General features: G+C 40.9%; 1 protein-coding gene across 1 annotated transcript in view; it reads right to left on the minus strand.

Moving 5' to 3' along the window:
* alk (ALK receptor tyrosine kinase) overlaps positions 1-24,205 on the minus strand; it is a 289,826-nt gene that overhangs the window by 207,852 nt on the left and 57,769 nt on the right. Inside the window, exon 2 of the mRNA XM_062041724.1 lies at positions 22,627-22,758. Coding sequence (XP_061897708.1) covers positions 22,627-22,758 — 132 coding nt within the window. The remainder of the gene's footprint in view (positions 1-22,626; positions 22,759-24,205) is intronic.

Raw genomic sequence — 24,205 nt, forward strand, 5'->3', positions numbered from 1 at the left:
ATTTTGGGACAGCATTGTGGCCAGCTATTAAGTCGTCTGTTTTCATCGCAAAATTCCACAGTATTCTCGACATCTTTGTTGATGAATCCTTTGCAATTTGTTCAATGAACAATGGAGACAGCAAAAAAGAAAGCTGTAGGTGGGAAGCGGTGTATTTCGGCCGGCTGCAGCAACACAAACATGTAGCCGGTGTTTCATTGTTTACATTCCCCAAAGATGACAGTCAAGCTTTACCATTGGCCTGTGGAGAACTGGGACAACAGAGACTCATACCAGGAGGACTTTGAGTTGGATACGCAGACGCGGTACCGTGAGTACGCAGCTGCGGCTTCCAAACATTGGATCGCTTGCCTATACGTGCGTGCCGCTATGTGCTTTGGGGACTTTGGGGAAATATATGTGCTGTATGATCTTTGGGGAGGTGAACGGTACTTTGGGCTGTGGGATTGAGTGTGTTGTGCAGGTGTTTGAGTTGTATTGGCGGGTTATATAGACGGGTGTGGGGAGGTGTTTGTTAAGCGGGATTAATTTGTGGCATATTAAATATAAGCCTGGTTGTGTTGTGGCTAATAGAGTATATATATGTATTGTGTTTATTTACTGTTTTAGTCATTCCCAGCTGAATATCAGGTCCCACCCGCCTCTCACAGCATCTTCCCTATCTGAATCGCTTCCACTGCCCTCTAGTCCTTCACTCTCGCTTTCCTCATCCACGGATCTTTCATCCTCGCTCAAATTAATGGGGAAATTTTCCCTTTCTCGGTCCGAATGGCTCTCTCTGCTGGTGGCCATGATTGTAAACAATGTGCAGATGTGAGGAGCTCCACAACCGGTGACGTCACGCGCATATCGTCTGCTACTTCCGGTACAGGCAAGGCTTTTTTATCAGCCACCAAAAGTTGTGAACTTTATCGTCGATGTTCTCTACTAAATCCTTTCAGCAAAAATATGTCAATATCGCGAAATGATCAAGTATGACACATAGAATGGACCTGCTATCCCCGTTTAAATAAGAAAATCGCATTTCAGTAGGCCTTTAAAGAAGACCTATCAAGCTAAACCAACTTTCGCTTATCTTGCTTTCAATCATACTTTCTCCAATTTGAAATTTTCCCCATTTGTTACATTTTTCCAAAGTGTGACGTTGGCGGATATTACCATGTATGGTAAAGTTTTACTCTAAGAGCTTTGCGCTTGTTTGCTATTGTAGTCAACAAGCTCCTTCTTTTCCTATATCCTCTTGTTGTGGGGCAGACTGGCTCGTACATCCACATGCATCCTCCGCTATTGCCATTTGTAATACAAAAAAAGCGTAGAGTTTGAACTTAGTCAGTAGACTTGATATGCAAGCGCTAAAAACTACAACATGGCTGACGGGGAAGAGACGCGGTCGAAGTGGAGGCACGTAAATAAGACTGTCCACAAAACGGCGCATCCCGAAGAGACAGTCAGACAGTGGCTTGAAGATGGTCTGTAAATTTCAATCCATGCATAATTTTGACCAGGAAAACACCATTAAATGTTATGTAGACCACAATATATATATAAATATATGAAAAAAATCCCAATATGACCCACTTAAAGGATTGTAATTCTCCATATGAACTCGGAACAACGGAATGAAACTTGAAAAATGCTCTGGCAGGGGTTTACTGTATTTTCAAGATTAGGGAGTTGCCTATTTCCAAATTAAGCATTGAAACAACACATTTCATAGCGCATTTTGCACAGTGATGCAATTTCAATGTAAATAAGCACTTAGTTTTCAGTATGTGCGTGAAGGTTTACTAATAATAAAAAGTAAAAAAAAAAAGGTAAAGTGCCAATGATTGTCACACACACACTAGGTGTGGTGAGATTATCCTCTGCATTTGACCCATCACCCTCACCCCCTGGGAGGTGAGGGGAGCAGTGAGCAGCAGCGGTGGCCGTGCCCGGGAATCATTTTGGTGATTTAACCCCCAATTCCAACCCTTGATGCTGAGTGCCAAGCAGGGAGGTAATGGGTCCCATTTTTATAGTCTTTGGTATGACTGGTCCGGGGTTTGAACTCACGACCTACCGATCTCAGGGCGGACGCTCTAACCATTGAGCATGTAAAAATGTAAAAGCATCTGTATCTTCTTACAGTATGGTTAGTAATTGCTACATGCACATTATCCATTTAAGTCATTGGAAGCTGCAACATGGTCTCAGCTGTTTGACCCCACACATATGTACACTAAACCAGTTCTATACAGGTTATTCATACAGTAGTATTACAGTATTTAATATGAGAAGGAAGGCAGTTTTTATTTATTTCTGTCAGAGCGAATTTCATTCCCCTTCATTTAGTTCACATCAAAACTGGCAAGAGGGTTACTGCCAGAGTCTAAATGTGATTGCACAGTTTGTAATGCAATGTCTATCTAAAATTACCACATCAGTCATTTCTTTTCATCAGTCATTTCTTTGTGCCTACCAGCATGCAGCACAAAATCACCTTTAGCTCAGAAGGAACTTATGACCAGCTTAAAACCTAAAACGCAAATGTAACAACGATCTTGCTTGTAACATCATTTGGATGGTAAACTTCAGGCGTGACACAAACGTCTTCTGTTCAATTAAGAAACTGCTGTTCCTAAGGCAGCAGGAACAAAAACAAGTAACTTCAGGTTATTTTAAAGTTAAAGTTAAAGTACTAATGATTGTCACACACACACTAGGTGTGGTGAAATTTGTCCTCTGCATTTGACCCATCCCCTTGTTCACCCCCTGGGAGGTGAGGGGAGCAGTGGGCAGCAGCAGTGCCGCGCCGGGGAATCATTTTTGGTGATTTAACCCCCGATTCCAACCCTTGAAGCTGAGTGCCAAGCAGGGAGGTAATGGGTCCCATTTTTATAGTCTTTGGTATGACTCGGCCGGGGTTTGAACTCACAACCTACCGTTTAATCACATTCATTCCATTACATGGTATACAGAGGGTAAAGTTGTATGTTTTCCTCATCCTTCACTTTCAGTGAATGTGTGAATAACACACTACCCACCTGATAAGTCCAAAAGACAAAGAGATGATAAAGTAGTCTCTGCTCACAGATGCTACCTGGTAGTTGTTTGAGCACACTGCAGCTAGCCCTGTGTAGTCCCACTCCTTAATGCTTCAGTCACACACAGGATTATCACTTTTGTTATAGTTAGAGAGTTCCGGTCGCACGGGTGTTCACGGCCTTCTTTCATCTCCGTAATATCGCTAAAATTTGTTCCATTTTGTCCACTAGCGACGCTGAGATCATTATTCATGCGTTCGTTACGTCTCGTCTCGATTACTGTAATGTATTATTTTCGGGCCTTTCTATGTTTAGCATTAAAAGATTACAGTTGGTACAAAATGCGGCTGCTAGACTTTTGACAACAACAAGAAAGTTTGATCATATTACGCCTATACTGGATCACCTGCACTGGCTTCCTGTGCATTTAAGATGCAACGTTAGGTTTTACTACTTATGTATAACATACTAAACAATCTAGCTCCATCCTATCTTGCTGATTGTATTGTACCATATGTCCCGGCAAGAAAACTGCGTTCAAAGAACTCCGGCTTATTAGTGATTCCCAGAGCCCAAAAAAAGTCTGCGTTTAGAGCGTTTTCTATTCGGGCTCCAGTACTATGGAATGCCCTCCCGGTGACAGTTAGAGATGCTACCTCAGTAGAAGCATTTAAGTCCCATCTTAAAACTAATTTATATACGCTAGCCTTTCAATAGACCCCCCTTTTAGACCAGTTGATCTGCAGTCTCTTTTTCTGCTCTGCCTCCCTCTCCTGTGTGGAGAGGTTATTAGGTGACCATAGATAACGCGCTAGCTGTTCAAAGTCGGGACCTGTTGTGACCATCTGTGCGCTGCTGACCTGTCTCCACTCAAGATGATCACCTGCTGGTTCCCTCCAAGGTTTCTCATTGTATCCCTTTGGCTTGAGTTTTTTCTTGCCCTGATGTGGGATCTGAGCCGAGGATGTCATTGTGGCTTCTGCAGCCCTTTGAGACACTTGTGATTAAGTGCTATATAAATGCACTTTGATTGATTGATTGATTGAGATGCCCAGCAGTATGGGGTACCCGGTATTCCATCTGTATGGTGAGGTTCATGGCTGGTGAGACTAAATTGTATAATGTTGAATTATTGTGCTCTAAACAATGTTAACACAGGTGGCTTATTAAGAGCATAACAAGAAAAAGAAAAGAATAATCAATAAAACATTTTTTAATAGAACAAGCAGACATGTGAGCACCCTTTGAAAAAAAACAAGGAAAACTTACAAAAGAAAGAGGAACATTTCTATCGGCACTAAGTGCTGTCACGCAAGGCCCTAAAGATGTTGAGAATCAAGACTACATATTCTGCAATTGGATGCATTTCAAACACTTTATTTTATCTTTAGATTTATTGTCATTTAGCAACCTCTTTTGGCTGTCTTTTTGACACTTACATGTCCTATGTCAGTGGTCCCCAACCACCGGGCCGTGGATCGATTGGTACCGGGCCGCACAAGAAATAATTAGTTATTTCCGTTTTATTTATTATCTGAGCCCGAACTATTTTTTTTTTTTTTAGTAATTTATTTTGAAAAATGACCGGATTCTCTCGGTTATATCTTGGTCACTTGAGCAGCAAAATTTAACCCAGCTAGGAAAATGAGTAAAAAACGGACGTCTTTGGAAAGTTTCTTTGTGAAGGGGAAAAGGCACCGGGAAGAGAGAGAAGAACAGCCTACGACTTCCAACAAAAAGAACGTTTTTAACAGACAATACCAGGAGTCCTACTTGAAATATGGATTTATCGCAAAAGGTGATTCCCACGCACCGAGCCCGCTCTGCATAATATGTGGCGACCAGCTCTCTAATGAGACAATGAAGCCTTCAAAACTGCTTCGCCACTTAGAAACCAAGCACCCTGGATTAAAAGACAAGCCCCCGGAGTATTTTGACTGAAAAAAACATAAACATGAAAAACAAGAAATTACTGAGAGACACCACATCAGTAAATGAGAATGCACTGAGAGCATCGTACTTAGTGGCTAATCGTATTGCTAAGGCTAAAAAGCCATTCACTATTGGTGAAGAAATTGATCCTTCCTGCCGCTAAAGACATTTGTCGTCAACTTCTAGGAGAGGCTGTTGTTAAAAAGATATCACAGGTGCCTCTGTCGGCTAGCACCGTGACTCGGCGCATTGAGGAAATAGCCGAAGACATTGAGACACAATTGTTAGAGAGGATTGATAAATCACTGTGGTACGAACTACAGGTTGACAAATCTACAGCGTTACGGTGAGTTAAAATTCTCATGTTCTTTATATTTGTTTTTAATGTTGTATCTGCATCTTATTTTGAAGGCATGTAACCGTTACCATAGCAACCCCCCCACCCCGGTCCGTGGGACAAATTTTCAAGCGTTGACCGGTCCGCAGTTACAAAAAGGTTGGGCACCACTGTCCTATGTAATGTTCCACAGGTGTTTTTGTTTTTTTAGGAGATAATTTATGAACATTATTAAAATTGAAAATGTAATGTCAAATTCTACAACATGCACGCAGAAAACTCAGAAAAAGTTTCCCATTGAGCAACTCTATCCTGCAGCCATGCCACCTCAGGTAATATACGTCCGGTGTTGTGACCTCTGTTTACATCCGCCACGTCAAAAATATAATTTCTCACTGGCTATCAATAAATGCTCTAGAACTATAACTAGTTGATAGGTATGATTAGCAACAAAGTAGAAAGCTGTCAACGTTGTGGCTCCAAGAGCGAACGCAGGTGACAACAAGTAAGCTAGCTCGATGATGCTAACTAGCTAGCTTGTTTCGGCGCATGTGTCGTCTCCCTGTCGTGCAATTCTGTGTGGCGTTTAGACAAGAGGAACACCGAGTACCTGCGGCTCAGGCGAGTGTTCAATACATTTTGTTTAGATCCTATTTGGGTTTACATGATTCACCCACGGAACTTTTGTTATAGTTAGAGAGTTCCGGTCGCACGGGTGTTCACGATACACATTTCCGGTGTTGTGTGCTGTTGCGCTGAGGAGCCATGGATGTATATATACTGCTGGATTGCTGATAAGAAAACAAAGTCTAAATGTCATTAAAACAATTATCTCCATATGCAAATTCAGCTATTTTAACTCAAGAACAATACAAAAATGACTGGAATCATATAGAAAATACATTTATAACAGTTGAATGGGAAAATATATTAATATTAATTTAATCTTATAATTTTTTCTGCACAACAGTGTTAATTTTGTTGTCAAAAATTGTTTGTCTTTTGTCTTAGTTTTACATGACTAAAATAAGACGATAACGAATCACAACAAATGTACGTTGACGGAACAAATTACGAAATTAATTGACAAATTTCGTCAACGAATAAAAACGAGACAAAAACGTTAATAGAGACAAAATCCAATCTTATTAAATTTTGTAGGACAAGTTATTAGCATGTGGTAGAGGGTCGGGGGAAATCATGAGGGTCTTGGGAAATCACAAAGCGGTCCGATCAGAACGACTGTTTGTGTAAGGACAGGTAAGGTGTTTGGACTTCTTACTGGGAAAACAAGACTGTATTGTAGGGATGTAACAATAAACGGTATTAATGATGACCGCAGCAAAACTCTTGATGGTTAGTACTACCGTTTTAAATTAAAATGATTGAAAAACCAAGATTGATAACTGCACTTTGATAAACCCACGGACTGACTGGTGCAAGCTTGCTCGCTTAAATGCTAACCTGAAAACATTAAAGTCTTTCTCCATTAAGAAGCAACATATTTAACCAATCTAAACACATTTCTGTTTCAGAAAACAAAACCATTCATTATGCACATTGAACCAACAAGCTGTGCTCTTTTAGAATGAAATTATGATGATCGATCTTTCCTCAGAGGAAAAGAGATCAGGTGTTATTATGGTAAGTTTGAGGACCGCTGAATAGAGTAGGACACAACGCCCCTGCCAGAGATAATGAAGAATAATAGATTTTCTGTGTTGCGCACTTTTCATCTAAATAAATCTTAAAAGTGCTACTGTACAAATCAATATATTAAACAATACAATCTTAGCTATTAAAACATATAAAATACTAAAACACTATCAGTGAATCATAAGAAACACAAGACATGCAATGTAGTGGCTTTTCTAGCAGTCTCAATCAATCAATCAATGCGTCTATTTATTTAAGTTATGTTAAAAAATATATAACTTGGCCAAAATATTTTTGTGTGTGTACAGTGTGTAGTTTTTGAGCACATTAAACAATACCACAATAACAATGATAACGTGATAATTTTGGTCTCAATCAACGTAATATTCAGCATCCCTACTGTATTGTTATACACACCTCAATACAATATGTCTTTTACACCTGGACGAAAGAGAAGACATTTGGTCGCACTGTCTGCAGACTAACCATCCGGACATCTTTGCAACAGTAAGTAGGCCAAAGATAATAATTCTAAATTACTCACACTGTATTGACTTACTGTTACTGTTAAAGACGCTCGAGTAGTAAGTCATATATTATTTAACATTTGAAGAAGAAAAAAAATGCTTAATTTCAGCTAATATAATAACACAGTACAGTTAGTGTGAAATGTACTTATTGATTTATTCATGGAGTGCAGGTCTTGTTGTGAATTACATTTTTGAGATACTCTGCAATAACCTTAATAAAAGTTGTTTCAAGGCATCTTCAAAGATGCGTTATACTTTATATTTTAGTCGACAACATATTTTAGTGCACCTTCTGCACTATGCCTGCAGAAGGTGCTAATCTGATACACATATCTGACCTGATGAACAAAAGAAAATACATATTTTTGTCCTTCTTATGCTTGTGGTGCTCTGTAGAAAATGCCGCCCTGGGTAATTGCCAATGAAGCCCATAAAAAAAAACAACAACACTGATCTGACTTTTTCAAGTTTTTTTCCTAATTTAATACACAATAGAGAAACTCTAATTACCAAGATCAGACAAAGCTACCACTTCAATCAATGTTAGGAAAGTCAAATCTGCCAACAGAAGATTACTACTTAACATGTATGCTTCTATCCCTTTTGATGAAAGCAGTATAGCTCTGTAGTTGGAAGGTACATGCTGGAAACCAGCGGGGTGTCAGCAGAATTTCAATTGACAAAGATCAACCAGATGAAGCTTTGACTGAAAAAAGGCAGAATGCATTTTTGCATAATGATGCAGCAACAGAGTAGAGAAGGGACCATGTCAAAAGTCTTTGTGATTGACACAGGCTTGATCATTACATCTCCTTCACTCATTTATTTTTTCCGGTAATTAGCCTCGGTTTAGCTAATGAGAGATTTAACCATGTACAATCAGCCTTCCCGGTAAGGTCTATTCAGGTGTACTGGAGAGGAGGCTACGCCGGATAGTCGAACCTCGGATTCAGGATTCAGTGTGGTTTTCGTCCTGGTCGTGGAACTGAGGCGAAAGGAGGGCGGTTGTAGAGCCGGAACTGCACTGCACCGAGCTACCATCTTGTTTCGACTGTTGGCTGTCCATTTGGAGGAAGATGTTGTGTCGGATTTTATACTCTCGGCAGGGTCCTTGAGGGTGCATGGGAGTTTGCCCAACCAGTCTACGTGTGCCTTGTGGACTTGGAGAAGGCATTCGACCGCGTACCCCGGGAAGTCCTGTGGGGAGTGCTCAGAGAGTATGGGGTAACAGACTGTCTTATTGTGGCGGTTCGCTCCCTGTATAATCAGTGTCAGAGCTTGGTCCGCATTGCCGGCAGTAAGTCGGACCCGTTTCCAGTGAGGGTTGGACTCCGCCAAGGCTGCCCTTTGTCACAGATTCTGTTCATAACCTTTATGGACAGAATTTCTGGGCGCAGTCAGGGTTGAGGGTATCTGGTTTGGTGGCTGCAGGATTAGGTATCTGCTATTTGCAGATGATGTGGTCCTGATGGCTTCATCTGGCCAAGATCTTCAGCTCTCACTGGATCGGTTCGCAGCCGAGTGTGAAGCGACTGGGATGGGAATCAGCACCTCCAAGTCCGAGTCCATGGTTCTCGCCCGGAAAAGGGTTGAGTGCCATCTCCGGGTTGGGGAGGAGATCTTGCCCCAAGTAGAGGAATTCAAGTACCTCGAAGTCTTGTTCACGAGTGAGGGAAGAGTGGATCGTGAGATCGACAGGCGGATCGGTGCGGTGTCTTCAGTAATGCGGACGCTGTATCGTTTCGTTGTGGTGAAGAAGGAGCTGAGCCGGAAGGCAAAGCTCTCAATTTACCGGTCAATCTGCGTTCCCATCCTCACCTATGGTCATGAGCTATGGGTCATGACCGAAAGGACAAGATCACGGGTACAAGCGGCCGAAATGAGTTTCCTCCGCCGGCTGGCGGGGCTCTCCCTTAGAGATAGGGTGAGAAGCTCTGCCATCCGGGGGAGCTCAAAGTAAAGCCGCTGCTCCTCCACATCGAGAGGAGCCAGATGAGGTGGTTCGGGCATCTGGTCAGGATGCCACCCGAACGCTTCCCTAGGGAGGTGTTTCGGGCACGTCCGACCGGTAGGAGGCCACGGGGAAGACCCAGGACACGTTGGGAAGACTATCTCTCCCGGCTGGCCTGGGAACGCCTCGGGATCCCCCGGGAGGAGCTGGACGAAGTGGCTGGGGAGAGGGAAATCTGGGCTTCCCTGCTTAGGCTGCTTCCCCCGCGCCCCGACCTCGGATAAGCGGAAGAAGATGGATGGATGGATGGCAATCAGGATACCCACCAATATCTCACAGTGAATAGGGCATCAAACACTTGGATTTACTTTTTATGAGGAGTTATCCTAAAATAAAAAAAGTGGCGACCCATCAGCGTTCCTGTTGTCTACTCTGTGCACCTACAATGTATGTCTGCTCTTGAACGGGTCTGTGCTAAAAATGTAATTTTGTTGTACATATTAAGTGCAATTACAATGAAGTGCTATCCTGTCCTTGTGTTGAGTGATGGAGTTGACAATAAAACATAATGCTTTTAGGAGAGACACATGACGGTGAATTTGAAATGAGCAATTCTTGTCCTCATTTTCGGGGGATAAAGGTTGTTACTATTTTAAGAATAGACGGATAGGCCAAATGAATGCTATGAGGCATAGCAATTCACAGCAGGCCTTCATGCGTTTGGCCTCATCTATAACATAACAAGGGCAAAGGTGAATGAAGGTTGTGGAAAAAAACTCTCATACAGACATCCAGTGACATGTCTGCACCACACATTGGTTTGTGTCATAACAGCATTGGAATTCTAGTCTTTAGCCATAAAAAAACAACCTGTATATCTTAATTATATCCACTGCAAGGACTGTATTGACAATTCTGCATTGACAAATAATAACATTGAGACAATGCTCTTTATTATTCTGACTGCAGTTTGAAGTATGGTTTAATATTTTAATCACTTTATTTGTCTACTTGAAGAGCAAACTATTAGTCTCAGTAAGATGCAATGCACCACTGGAAATGACAATGAAACCTTGAACATATAATTTATAAGTCCGACAAACACACAGTTTAGGCCAGTGTTTTTCAACCACTGTGCTGTGGCACACTAGTGTACCTTGAGATACAGTCTGGTGTGCCGTGGGAGATTATGTAATTTGACCTATTTGGGATAAAAATATTTTTTGCAAACCAGTAATTATAATCCGCAAATAATGTGCCGTTGTTGGAGTGTCTGTGCTGTCAAGAGCGCGGCAGACTAACCGTATACTCTTCCATATTAGTAGGTGGCAGCAGGTAGCTAATTGCTTTGTGGATGTCGGGAACATAGTTTGTCGTGATCACAATATGCAGACGACAGCGGGGAGGCAGTGTGCAGGTAAAAAGGTATCTAATGCTTATTCCAAAAATAAACAAAAGGCGAGTGCCGCTAAGAAAAGGCATTGAAGCTTAGGGAAGGCGATGCAAAATTAAACTAAAACGGAACTGGCTGCAAAGTAAACAAAAACAGAATGCTGAACGACAGCAAAGACTTACAGCGTGTGGAGCAGCAGACGGCATCCATAAAGTACATCCGTACATGACAATCAACAGCAAAATAGGAGCGTAAAACAAGAACTAACACTACACACAGGAAAACACCAAAAAACTCAAAATAAGTCACGGTGTGATGTGACAGGTCATGACAGTACACCTACTTTGAGACAAAAGCTATAGTGATGCATGCTTGGTTATGGTTTGAATTTATATCCAACAATTGCAAGAACGACTTTTTACCGTCAATATCGGCTGCTGAGTTAATTTTTTTTAATGTTTTCTGCTGGTGGTGTGCCTAAGGATTTTGTCAATGAAAAAAATGTGCCTTGGCTCAAAAAAGTTTGAAAAACACTGGTTTAGGCCATCATATGAGACATCAGGAAAAGGATTACCCGGTACCTAAAACAAGAAGTATTTTGCTTTTTCATTGTCATTTTTGAGCAATGCTATGACTTAAGTATCAAATACATACTGTACATACAGTACATGTAATACTTTTACTAAACGGATTTAGTATCAACATGACCCCCAAAAGGTTTCCCCCCTTAGTTAGCACTATTATTTTTTCGTGGCAAAGAATTGGTTGCAACTGGACAGTTCAGATTGTTTTAGAACACATTTCGCCTCTCATCCATATGAGCAGTCTTCATCATTTCTTGCTCACAGACTTAGATAGGATGGCTTGTAGAGAATACATAGTGTACTTTGACTCTGGCACAGGCTCTCAGACGAGTGGTGTTCTATCTAAGTCTGTTGTCTGTGAACTGATGAAGCCTGCTCAAATTCCGCCTAACCCCCATACAATATGTAATACAATACAACATTTAAAGTATTTTGATCATTTTAATCATTGCCAGAACTGACTTCTTCCGTGCATTGATATTCTTTTCCATGGCAGCGCACATCTGACTCCCGGCAACAGCTTGTGTTCCTACTTCCGGATTCAAACACGAGTGTGTTCTAAACATGCAGACTTGGTAATAGACAACAAATATAGCTATTTTTGGAAAAATGGGGATTCACAGCCTTATCTTTTTGAAGTTGTATGAACGGAGGATAAACTGCTGCTTCCAGAAGCGAGCAAGAAGAAGAGGGTGAAACATTGGCGCAGACGGAAGCCGAGAGAGTGACACAAAGCTGCCAATGTGGAATTTGGAGACAGGCTATTTCGACATAAATGGAGTGCTGACCCAAATAATCCGTAAAAACCGTCCCCGGCCAGCTGGACCAAATAGACAACTGTCCATCGAGTGAGTCACACTTTAATATCGATCATAATTAGAGATGTCCGATAATATCGGCCTGCCGATATTATCGGCTGATATATGTGTTAAAATGTAATATCGGAAATTATCTGTATCGTTTTTTTTATTATCGGTGTCGTTTTTTTTAATTTAAAAAAAATATTTTTTTTTTATTTTTTTAATTAAATCAACATAAAAAACACAAGATACACTTACAATTAGTGCACCAACCCAAAAAAACTCCCTCCCCCATTTACATTCATTCACACAAAATGATTGTTTCTTTCTGTTATTAATATTCTGGTTCCTACATTATATATCAATATATATCAATACAGTCTGTAAGGGATACAGTCCGTAAGCACACATGATTGTGCGTGCTGCTGGTCCACTAATAGTACTAACCTTTAACAGTTAATTTTACTAATTTTCATTCATTACTAGTTTCTATGTAACTGTTTTTATATTGTTGTACTTTCTTTTTTATTCAAGTTTATGTTTTTAATTTATTTATCTTATTTTACTAATTTTTTTAAAAAGTACCTTATCTTCACCATACCTGGTTGTCCAAATTAGGCATAATAATGTGTTAATTCCACGACTGCATATATCGGTTGATATCGGTATCGGTTGATATCGGTATTGGTAATTAAAGAGTTGGACAATATCGGAATATCGGATATCGGCAAAAAGACATTATCGGACATCCCTAATCATAATACACGCATGCATGTTATTACAACTACAGTACATATGCTGTCGAGCTAGCTGTGTACAAACAAAACATGAAATGTGGGCTAATAGATAATACAGATACTGTATTATGATTGTTCATGTTTTTCAGTCAGTACAGATTGGTGTCTTATCACATTGTGTTGTGCATTACTAACTCAAACGCATTTCGTGCTGACGTAAAAGCCAGCTTATCTCTTGCCGTAAATTAGCTTTTACGGCTAATACAGTAGCACACCGATGTGTTAGTACGCTAGAAAAATAATTCCTCAATGTTCGCTCTTACAACAACAATGTCGCTACAGCTTGGTTATTATTAGAGATGTCCGATAAATGCTTTAAAATGTAATATCGGAAATTATCGGTATCGTTTTTTTTATTATCGGTATCGGTTTATTTGTTTTAATTTTATTTTTATTTTATTAAATCAACATAAAAAACACAATACACTTACAATTAGTGCACCAACCCAAAAAACTTACTTCCCCCATTTACCCTCATTCACACAAAAGGGTTGTTTCTTTCTGTTATTAATATTCTGGTTCCTACATTATATATCAATATATATCAATACAGTCTGCAAGGGATACAGTCCGTAAGCACACATGATTGTGCGTGCTGCTGGTCCACTAATAGTACTAACCTTTAACAGTTAATTTTACTCATTTTCATTAATTACTAGTTTCTATGTAACTGTTTTTATATTGTTTTACTTTCTTTTTTATTCAACAAAATGTTTTTAATTTATTTATCTTATTTTATTTTATTATTATTTTTCAAAAAGGACCTTATCTTCACCATACCTGGTTGTCCAAATTAGGCATAATAATGTGTTAATTACACGACTGTATATATCGGTATCGGTTGATATCGGTATCGGTAATTAAAGAGTTGGGGCGGCATGGCGTAGTGGGTAGAGCGCCCGTGTTAGAAACCTGAGGGTTGCAGGTTCGCTCCCCGCCTCTTACCCTGCCGTTGTGTCCTTGGGCAGGACACTTCACCCTTGCCCCCGGTGCCACGGTGAATGAATGTTGAATGAATGACAGGTGGTGGTCGGAGGGGCCGTAGGCGCAAATTGGCAGCCACGCTTCCGTCAGTCTACCCCAGGGCAGCTGTGGCTACGAAAGTAGCTTACCACCACCAGGTGTGAATGAATGATGGGTTTTTAACATGTAAAGCGACTTTGGGTACTTAGAAAAGCGCTATATAAATCCCAGGTATTATTATTAATATCGGAATATCGGATATCGGCACAAAGCCATTATCGGACATCCCTAGTTATCATACAGGTTACGGAACGTAAATGCAGTATTGGTGACAGTTTTTGAATGCATTTTAAAGTGATTTAGAGGTAGAATTGATTGCTTCCATTAGCTGCATTGCTAACCACCTACAATGAGCCAAGTTGTACGTGCTAGAATGCAAAAAAATTAAAATACAATTTTCGTCTTTTCGTTTCTCAGAATGATTGTGAACGATGCAGTGCCCCTTTAAAATCTTAAAATTTTCGCAAAAATCGACAGCGACTATACTACAGTTATGACTTGGTGTGCCTTATGTACGGATGAATTCTGGTTGTACTTACCAACCTTGAATCAATTTTAATTGGTACATGCTGTAATGATAAGTGTGACCAGTAGATGGCAGTGACACATAAGAGGCACATGTGGACTGCAGGTTGATGCCTGTTCAATAAATGAAGCCAGCAAGTGCCTGTAAGCAAGCGACACCAAAACTTTGATGTTTCATTAAGAATGCTGCGCCGAGGCCTGCTCCGGGATGGCGGCGAGGAGGCGGGGACGGCGAGCAAGCGGCGAGGCAATCGTGACCAGGTGTGGGGATCGCGCACCTGGTCACAATCAGCTGATGATCCCCTCGCGGTGTTTAAGAAGGCGGCAGCCGAGGACGACGGGGTGAAAGGAGGTGGAGAGCCCGGAGTGCTGGAGGAGCGAGAGAGACGGAGCAAAAGACGCAGAAGACGCGGCCGGCTGAAAAGCTGGAGAGACGGCGGAACGAGCAGCAGAGGGAGGCAAGTGCTGAAAAGCACAAAAGACTTGATATTGAAAAATAAACAAAGTCACAACCCTGCTCGAAGCGATGATGTCTCTATTTGATGGTCCATGGAACCCGCAAGGTGGGACGAGTCTGTCACAGGGTATTACTATGGTGTGTGTATAAGGACCCCAAAATGGCATCTATTAGGAAACATGATCTGCAGTTCTGTTTCGCTATATTATGCAAAACCAACATTTCTTACCTACTGGTTCTTGCCGATGTGTATTTGGAATCTGCATAAGTCACAAAAAATGTGAGCGCGTCCGCCACTGTAGTCAATAAGCTCCTTCTTTTTCTCTTTCCTCTTGTTGTGGGGCATTCATCCTACACCGTTGCCATTTCTAATATAAAGTAGCATACAGTTCTAACTTATCTGTTAGTAGACTCGCTATGGAAGAGCTAAAAACTATGGCGGGAAGATGACGCTGTCGAAGTGGAGCCACGTAAATAAGACCGCCCACAAAATGGCGCATTCTGAAGAGACGGCCAGTAAGCGGCTTGAAGATGGTCAATAAAACATAATCTATTCAACATTTTCACCAAAGAACCACCTTTACATGTTATCTGGAACATAAGGAAGTGTTTTTAAAAGTTGAACATTTTAATGCGCCTTTTGTATGAATATAGACCTGAATAGACCCGCTCATCTGCCGTGCACCTTATAACAAGGTGCGCCCTATGGTTAGAAAAATACGGTACTTTGATGGCATAAGGTGAAAAAACAATACTATATTTCGATACCTTTGTTGCATGTGACGTCACGTCCAGTTGCAGACTCAGTACTGCCTCAAGCACTTGGCTGAGAAACAAGCAGTCAGGCACTCAGAGCCGTGATGTTAATCTTACCATTCTCCATGCCAACAAAGCAGGATGGAGGTGCTCAAAAGTACAGTAAGTCTCCACTTTTAAAATTGGGCTTGTGCAATGCTAATTTACATTGGATATGCAATAGACAAACTACTGATTAGCATTCATAATTTTACATTGAGATTTTAACACTTCCAAATTTGGTAATGAAAATTATATTTAAGATGCATGTTACAATAAAACAACAAGTGTGTAATAAGTACAATACTTACAGTTTTAACACTTTGTAGGGCTCAACATAAAACTAGACCGGCACATTCAACTTAATGGCAAAAAGTACTTCCTGAATAAGGCAACCACTACCGCCATCTAACGTCTTGGAATTGCAACTGCATGCCAAATCTACGATACTTTAAATGAGACTCAGAAGTGTATGGATATAACAACTGGATAGCACAGTTATCTTTATCACCCGAACATATTACATTTTATTACACATGAACACACACAAACATACCGAAATTTGGTACCGCTGACTACCTGCATCGATTCTCAAGCACCGGGAATTGGTACCATATCGACTCAAATGTGAAAGGAACCCATTCCTAATCATGATTTTTGTGACCAAAATGATCATAGCTGTCATTAATTATCACGGTATTGTTGAATGTACTCAAAAATTACTTTTTTTGTAAGTGCAGTAATCGATTCTATAATAATTAAAACAGTAAAATTAATATTTGGGAATTTTACCGGTTCATCATCAATAGCCTTCCAGTAAGAAGGGGATTCAACTAACACCCTCCCTTCCACATCCTACCTCCCCGGATTGTAAATAATCAAATGTAGATACTTATTCTTATGCTTTCTGATCTCTCTCTCTCTCTCTATGTCCACTACTTGCTGTACATGTCCTACCAAGTCAGTCCTACACTGTTCCAATGTCCATTTCTCTGATGATGCAATTGTTGATGACTGAAGTGTTGATATCAACCAAACCTAACCCCTCCACCCTCCAATCCCGGATTGTAAATAATGTAAATAATTCAATGTATATACTCTGATGATTATCTTGTGTGATGACTGTATTATGATGATAGTATATATCTGTATAATGAATCAATTTATGTGGACCCCGACTTAAACAAGTTGGAAAAATTATTCGGGTGTTACCATTTAGTGGTCAATTGTACGGAATATGTACTTCACTGTGCAATCTACTAATACAAGTTTCAATCAATCAACCAATCATATGGCCCCATTTGTCACAGTTTACTTGACACATCAAACTTGACGAATTGGGGGAGTGTAAATTGTGAATTAAATTTATATAGCGCTTTTTCTTTAAAGACTCAAAGTGCTTTACATAGTGGAACCCATTATCTACATCAGGGGTGGCCACACTTTTTCAGCAGGCGAGCTACTTTTTAAATGACCAAGTCGAGGTGATCTACCTCATATATATATATATATATATATATATATATATATATATATATATATATATATATATATATATATATATATATATATATATATATATATATATATATATATATATATATATATATATATATATATATATATATATATATATATATATATATATATATATATATATATATATATATATGTATATATATATATATATATATAAAATGTATATTTATTTATTTTGCCATTTTTGTTCACATGTTAAAGGTGTACAAAATACAAGCATGTTTAACACATTGATTCCCCTTCTTTCATGAAGACAAGAATATAAGTTGGTGTATTACTTGTTTCGGATGACTTGCATTGATTGGAATCAGATAAAATTTGCTGACAACTTCCACATTTTTGATTTTACATTGTAGAGAAGAAAAAAGTCCTCCTTTCTGTCCAATACCACATTGAAGTGTTTGGTTTTGGCATCTTGTTTGTCCAGTTTCCATACTCGGTTTTATACACTTTGACGGTAAACTCCGTGGCTTGCTAGCTTGTTTGCGCTAGCTTTCGGAGACTCTTGATTTGTTAGCGCAGGCAGGATGGAGCAGCACTTTTATTGTGAAGACAGCAACTGTGCGGTCAGTCTTTAGGCTTTTGACGGGAGGTACGGTTAAAATAAAAACAGTTTCTCGCCTTACTGGCGGTGTTTTATTCCTTCACACTGAGCTGGCAGCAGCCATTTCACAAGATCCTTGGGTGCCTTGAATGTCAATCAAGTGATGAAAGTGACGTCATACTGAAGATTTCCATCCATCCATTCATTTTCTACCCCTTTTCCCATTTGGGGTCGCGGGAGGTGCTGGAGTCTATCTCAGCTGCATTCAGGCAGAAGGCGGGGTACACCCTGGACAAGTCGTCACTTCATCGCAGGGCCAACACAGATAGACAGACAACATCCACACTCACATTCACACACTAGGGCCAATTTTGTGTTGCCAATCAACCTATCCCCAGGAGCATGTCTTTGGAGGTGGGAGGAAGCCGGAGTACCAAGAGCAGTGGTTCTTAACCTGGGTTCCATCGAACCCTAGGGGTTCGGTGAGTCGGGCTCAGGGGTTCGACGGAGGTCAAAACACACCTGACTCATCGTGTAAATAAAAACTTCTCCCTATCGCCGTATTACGGATACGGCAACAGCAGTAGTCAGACTGATTTGCAGGTGTGTAATATGTTGTGAGTTTATGCACTGTGTTGGTTTTGTTCTTTGAACAAAGTGATGTTCATGCACGGTTCATTTTGTGCACCAGCAAAAAAACATGGTAACACTTTAGTATGGGGAACAAATTCACCATTAATTAGTTGCTTATTAACATGCAAATTAGTAACATATTGACTCTTAACTAGTCATTATTAAGTACTTATTAATGCCTTATTCGGCATGGCCTTATTATAACCCTAACCCTCTAACCCTGGCCCTAACCCTCTAACCCTAACCCTAACCCTAACCCAAACCAAATAACTCTAAATTAAGTCTTTGTTATTTAGAACATGTTCCCCTTGTGTCCAAAAAACTCTAAATTAAGTCGTTGTTACTTAGAAAATGTTCCCCATACTAAAAAGTTACCAAAAACATATAATAACTTTGTCTTGAATTTGAAAAAAAAGAGGTTTCGGTGAATGCGCGTATGAAACTGGTGGGGTTCGGTACCTCCAACAAGGTTAAGAACCACTGACCCAGAGTGAACCCACGCAGTCACGAGGAGAACATGCAAACTCCACACAGAAAGATCCCGAGCCCGGGATTGAACTCAGGACTACTCAGGACCTTCGTATTGTGAGGCACATGCACTAACCCCTCCTCCACCATGCTGCCTAGTGAAGATTTATAATCGCTAATTTTTAGGTTTATTTTTTCAATGCTTCGCGATCGACGTAATGGGCACCCCTGTGTTATGGTTCACACTCCTGCCGCCTCTCATTCTGCTGTGCTCTCTGCTGAGCGCACCACCCCTGGTGCGGTCGCGTCTCCGCGCGGCTGCTGAGTTTCTGCAGACAACACACCTGCTCATGATGAGAGACCTGCCTTCATAAGCCAGCGCGTCCTGAGATCCAGTGCCAGAATGCAGCTACTCGTACTCGTACAGTAAGCCCATTACGTCTCCAGCCTTCTCTCATGTGCATATTCTCTCTCTGTGTTCCCTCCCCGTCGTGTTCAATGTGTCCCGTCGTGTCACGTTATCCAGTTTCCCGTCGTCCTTCCTCATTGTCGAGCTGTGTGTCTCGTCTTCCCGGATTCCCTCTGGACTTCTTATTGCCTCTCTGGATATCGACCTCACGCCTACCTACTGACCACGAGGCCTCGCTCCAGCCCTTGACCTTCCGCCTGTCTTTGGACTTCCGAGCCTGCCTTTCCCTCTATGGACTTCGGCCTCGATACCAACACGCACCTTTAACAACCGCTGGTAACCACTCACAGATACTTACCACATATAGTGGTACTTACTTCATTCATTCACCTCACTTACATTTCTTGCTGTTAATAAATACGCTGACAGCTAACGACGTCACTGTCTCCCTGCTGTCTCATTCTCCCGCTATACCGTTACACCCTGATCTACATCTTTAAGCTACATTTAAACCAGTGTGAGTGGCACTGGGAGCAGATAGGTAAAGTGTATTGCCCAAGGATCTACAGAACAGTAATTAGGACTAGGATAGTGCAAGCGGTAATCGAACCTAAAACCCTCAAGTTCCTGGCACGGTCGCTCTACCAACTGAGCCATGCCGTCACTTTACCTGCAAGATGGCAGTAGAGTGCAAAATATGTTAAAATGTGTTTTGTGGCAGTTCCAACTTTGACCACAGCGTTAGTTGCTATACAGAGTGGCACTTTCCTAACCTGACTCTCGCCAGATCCTTGTAGTTCGCTGAGCTCCACACAAGGATCTGGGAGTTCTCAAAAGGAGATGTATTTCAGAAGGCGGGGCCTCGTAGTAAAATCATTGTATCTAATTGGATAAACCACTTGTCCGTTATCTTGAATGACGTGCTACTTCAACCACTCACATCGAAATCAACCTGTAACGCTGATGAGAACGACGCTGCGAAATCCGAAACAGAACAGCCGACATATTGGATAACGACAGAGCGAAAAGTTCTGTGTTCATCTTTTAAATAATTAATATTCGATAGATTCGACAAAAAAGTTGCAATAGCAGCGAGGGCTGCATGCCGCCATTGTTGTTTGAATCAAACAGTCGCTTCGGCGCTACGTCACATCTATGAAATCCCGCCCGGCGATCCTGATTGTTTCATTACCAGAAGGCGGGGCCTTGTAAAAAAATCAGATGTATGTGATTGGATAAACCACTTGTCCATTATCTTGATTGACGTGCTACTTCAACCACTCACATCGAAATCAACCCGTGACGCGGATGAGAGCGACGCTGGGAAATCAGAACCCGGTCGGAAGAAGAGCCAAAACATTCTTGCCGCCAATAAATGCCTTCAAAACCGTTCTCTGTTCATCTTTTAAAGAATTAATATTCGATAGATTCGACAAAACTGTTGCAATAGCAGAATCAATGTCAGCACACGACTCCTCGCTGCATGCCGCCATTGTTGTTTGAATCAGACAGTCCTTTCGGCGCTACGTCACATCTATGAAATCCCGCCCGGCGATCCTGATTGGTCCTTTATTTTTTGCTATCTGGAAGGAGTTTGCAATTCCTCCGAGCCCAGATCCTTGTGTGGGGCTCAGCGAACTACAAACCCCGTTTCCATATGAGTTGGGAAATTGTGTTAGATGTAAATATAAACGGAATACAACGATTTGCAAATCATTTTCAACCCATATTCAGTTGAATATGCTACAAAGACAACATATTTGATGTTCAAACTGATAAACATTTTTTTTTTTTTTGCAAATAATCATTAACTTTAGAATTTGATGCCAGCAACACATGACAAAGAAGTTGGGAAAGGTGGCAATAAATACTGATCAATTTGAGGAATGCCCATCAAACACTTATTTGGAACATCCCACAGGTGAACAGGCTAATTGGGAACAGGTGGGTGCCATGATTGGGTATAAAAGTAGATTCCATGAAATGCTCAGTCATTCACAAACAAGGATGGGGCGAGGGTCACCACTTTGTCAACAAATGCGTGAGCAAATTGTTGAACAGTTTAAGAAAAGCCTTTCTCAACCAGCTATTGCAAGGAATTTAGGGATTTCACCATCTACGCTCCGTAATATCATCAAAGGGTTCAGAGAATCTGGAGAAATCACTTCACGTAAGCCGCTAAGCCCGTGACCTTCGATCCCTCAGGCTGTACTGCATCAACAAGCGAAATCAGTGTGTAAAGGATATCACCACATGGGCTCAGGAACACTTCAGAAACCCACTGTCAGTAACTACAGTTGGTCGCTACATCTGTAAGTGCAAGTTAAAACTCTCCTATGCAAGGCGAAAACCGTTTATCAACAACACCCAGAAACGCCGTCGGCTGGGCCTGAGCTCATCTAAGATGGACTGATATAAAGTGGAAAAGTGTTCTGTGGTTTGACGAGTGCACATTTCAAATTGTTTTTGGAAACTGTGGACGTCGTGTCCTCCGGACCAAAGAGGCAAAGAACCATCCGGATTGTTATAGGCGCAAAGTTGAAAAGCCAGCATCTGTGATGGTATGGGGGTGTATTAGTGCCCAAGACATGGGTAACTTACACATCTGTGAAGGCGCCATTAATGCTGAAAGGAAAAGGATTTGCAAATAATTGTATTCCGTTTATATTTACATCTAACACAATTTCCCAACTCATATGGAAACGGGGTTTGTACAAGGATCTGGTGAGAGTCAGGTTAGCACTTTCCATCATTTTGAGAAAACCGCATTGCAACACGATTACCTCCCCCCTCTGATGCGAGAGCCACCCAGGAATGAGGTCATATGAATCTCTTCACTTACTGTGCATCCCTAGCGACTCTAGACTATTGTTCTTTAGAAAAAGATTGGCTCTATTGATGGTCAATATTACAGATCCCTGTTCTAACCCCTTAAAAAAAAGAATTTGAAAAGTGAGCGAAACAACAACCAGGAATAGGTCATGGGTGAGGAATGCTTGCCAACTCGCCAAGCATATCTTTTCTGCCTTGCTCTTTGCTTCTTTGTCAGAATGGCTTCTGCATGACACTCATCTTTTCTTCTCTTTGGCAGGAATCACTGCCTTTGTTAATGAAGCTGCCTCACAGTCGACTAACTGCTCAGTTCAGGCGTAACGATCGAAAAATGAAGGTCAGACAGCAGACACATACGTGATTGTCTCTCGGTTACTAGATAGTAATATACTCACGGCATCGCTCGCCCTCGTCATCCCCAAATGGACAGTCTGTATTGAAGTCACACAGTTTGTCCAACGGGATCCCAGGTCCTTGGTGACAGTGGTACTGACCCTTAAGTGTGATGAAAGACCCCGGTGAGGAACCTGGAAGAGAGTGACAGGAAAGAAATTATCATTTTGTTGACATATATTGTTGTCCATAATAAAGCACAGTGCAGTGCAGATCATAGAATAAATGCATCATGGTTAAATGACTTAATATAATGTGCAAAGAGACACTAGAAATAAAATGTAAATACAATTCCTTATTACGTTCCGTGTTTTCTGCTCCCTGCAAGATTTACAATAGATGTCAAACACTGAAATACAAATCAGCTGCTCAGGGAAACACATCTCACAAATGGAAGAAAGTATTCCGCTGTGTTGCAGAAGTACATCAGTCAGTGACTCAGGCTAATTTATGTCCTGGCTGCAAAGCATGTGTGAAATCCTGAGGCTGCCTTGTACGAAGATAAATAGCTTGCCTGCGTCTGCATAAGCATCTGGCTTTGAGTACAGTATTCTTCAGGAAAAAACCTGACCCAGATACTCTTGCAGGTAGCAAAATTGGAGCTTTCTTTCATTCTGGCTGTCTTACACACATTCTCGGGTATCTTGCTCACATTTGCATATCATGCAAATCAGGGAGGTGATATTTTCAGACTCTTGCGGACACTTCCAACCCACTCATCAGAAGCTGATTACAGAAAAGAAAAAAAAGAAACAAACAAAAAATCATTGACGCGCATCTTGATTTTCAACTGTCATGTGGATACAAACTGATGTCTATCATGAATGACAAGCTCCGGTTTTGAAAAAGCGTCCTCGATCTGTTTTTGAGATGCGGTTTCTGTAGTCACAAGCAGGCCGATAAGCGTGTTGAATGTGTGATAAAGACAATTGTGGGGCCTATGCTGATTACACCGACAGTGATGCAAAGTAATTTACCTGCAAGGTGAGAGGCTAATTTGTTAGGCTGATTTGTTAGGCAGGATTATAAAAGATCTGATGACTAAAAATGAGCGCTGTCAAACGATTCCTAAATTTGATTAAATTTAATTAATTGTGATTATTCACAGTAAATTACTTGCTTGCATAACTTAAAGCCACTTTAAAAAGGTCCCATTATTTGAAATTCTATTTTATTGTTAGAATGTCATACACAGATATTTTTTTCAAATGTTTTGTTCACGTACAACACTTGACAACGGTATCATCTAAAGTTCTGCTGTAGTGTATTTTTAAGCAAAATCTGCCACGCATCACACCAGTCGGAGTCTCCTCACTCATCTTTGCACTGACGAATACATTGATCTGATCACTGACCGTATAACAAACCGTGGCACCTTTCAGGTAATTATACGTGGTTAAGGTAAAGAGCATGTGCGGTCAAAACAAAATGCGTAATTCATCTAAATTCATACGTGTTTATTGCATTCATTTTGTGATTAATCAGATGCTTTAACGCATAACTCGAATATATATGAGCGTCCCCTCGGTCGGCATCCAACCGAGAGTGGAAATATTATAATGTGTTTTTGTTTTTTAATGG

This window comes from Entelurus aequoreus, linkage group LG03, assembly GCF_033978785.1.
Source record: "Entelurus aequoreus isolate RoL-2023_Sb linkage group LG03, RoL_Eaeq_v1.1, whole genome shotgun sequence".
In the NCBI taxonomy this organism is placed as follows: Eukaryota; Metazoa; Chordata; class Actinopteri; order Syngnathiformes; family Syngnathidae; genus Entelurus; species Entelurus aequoreus.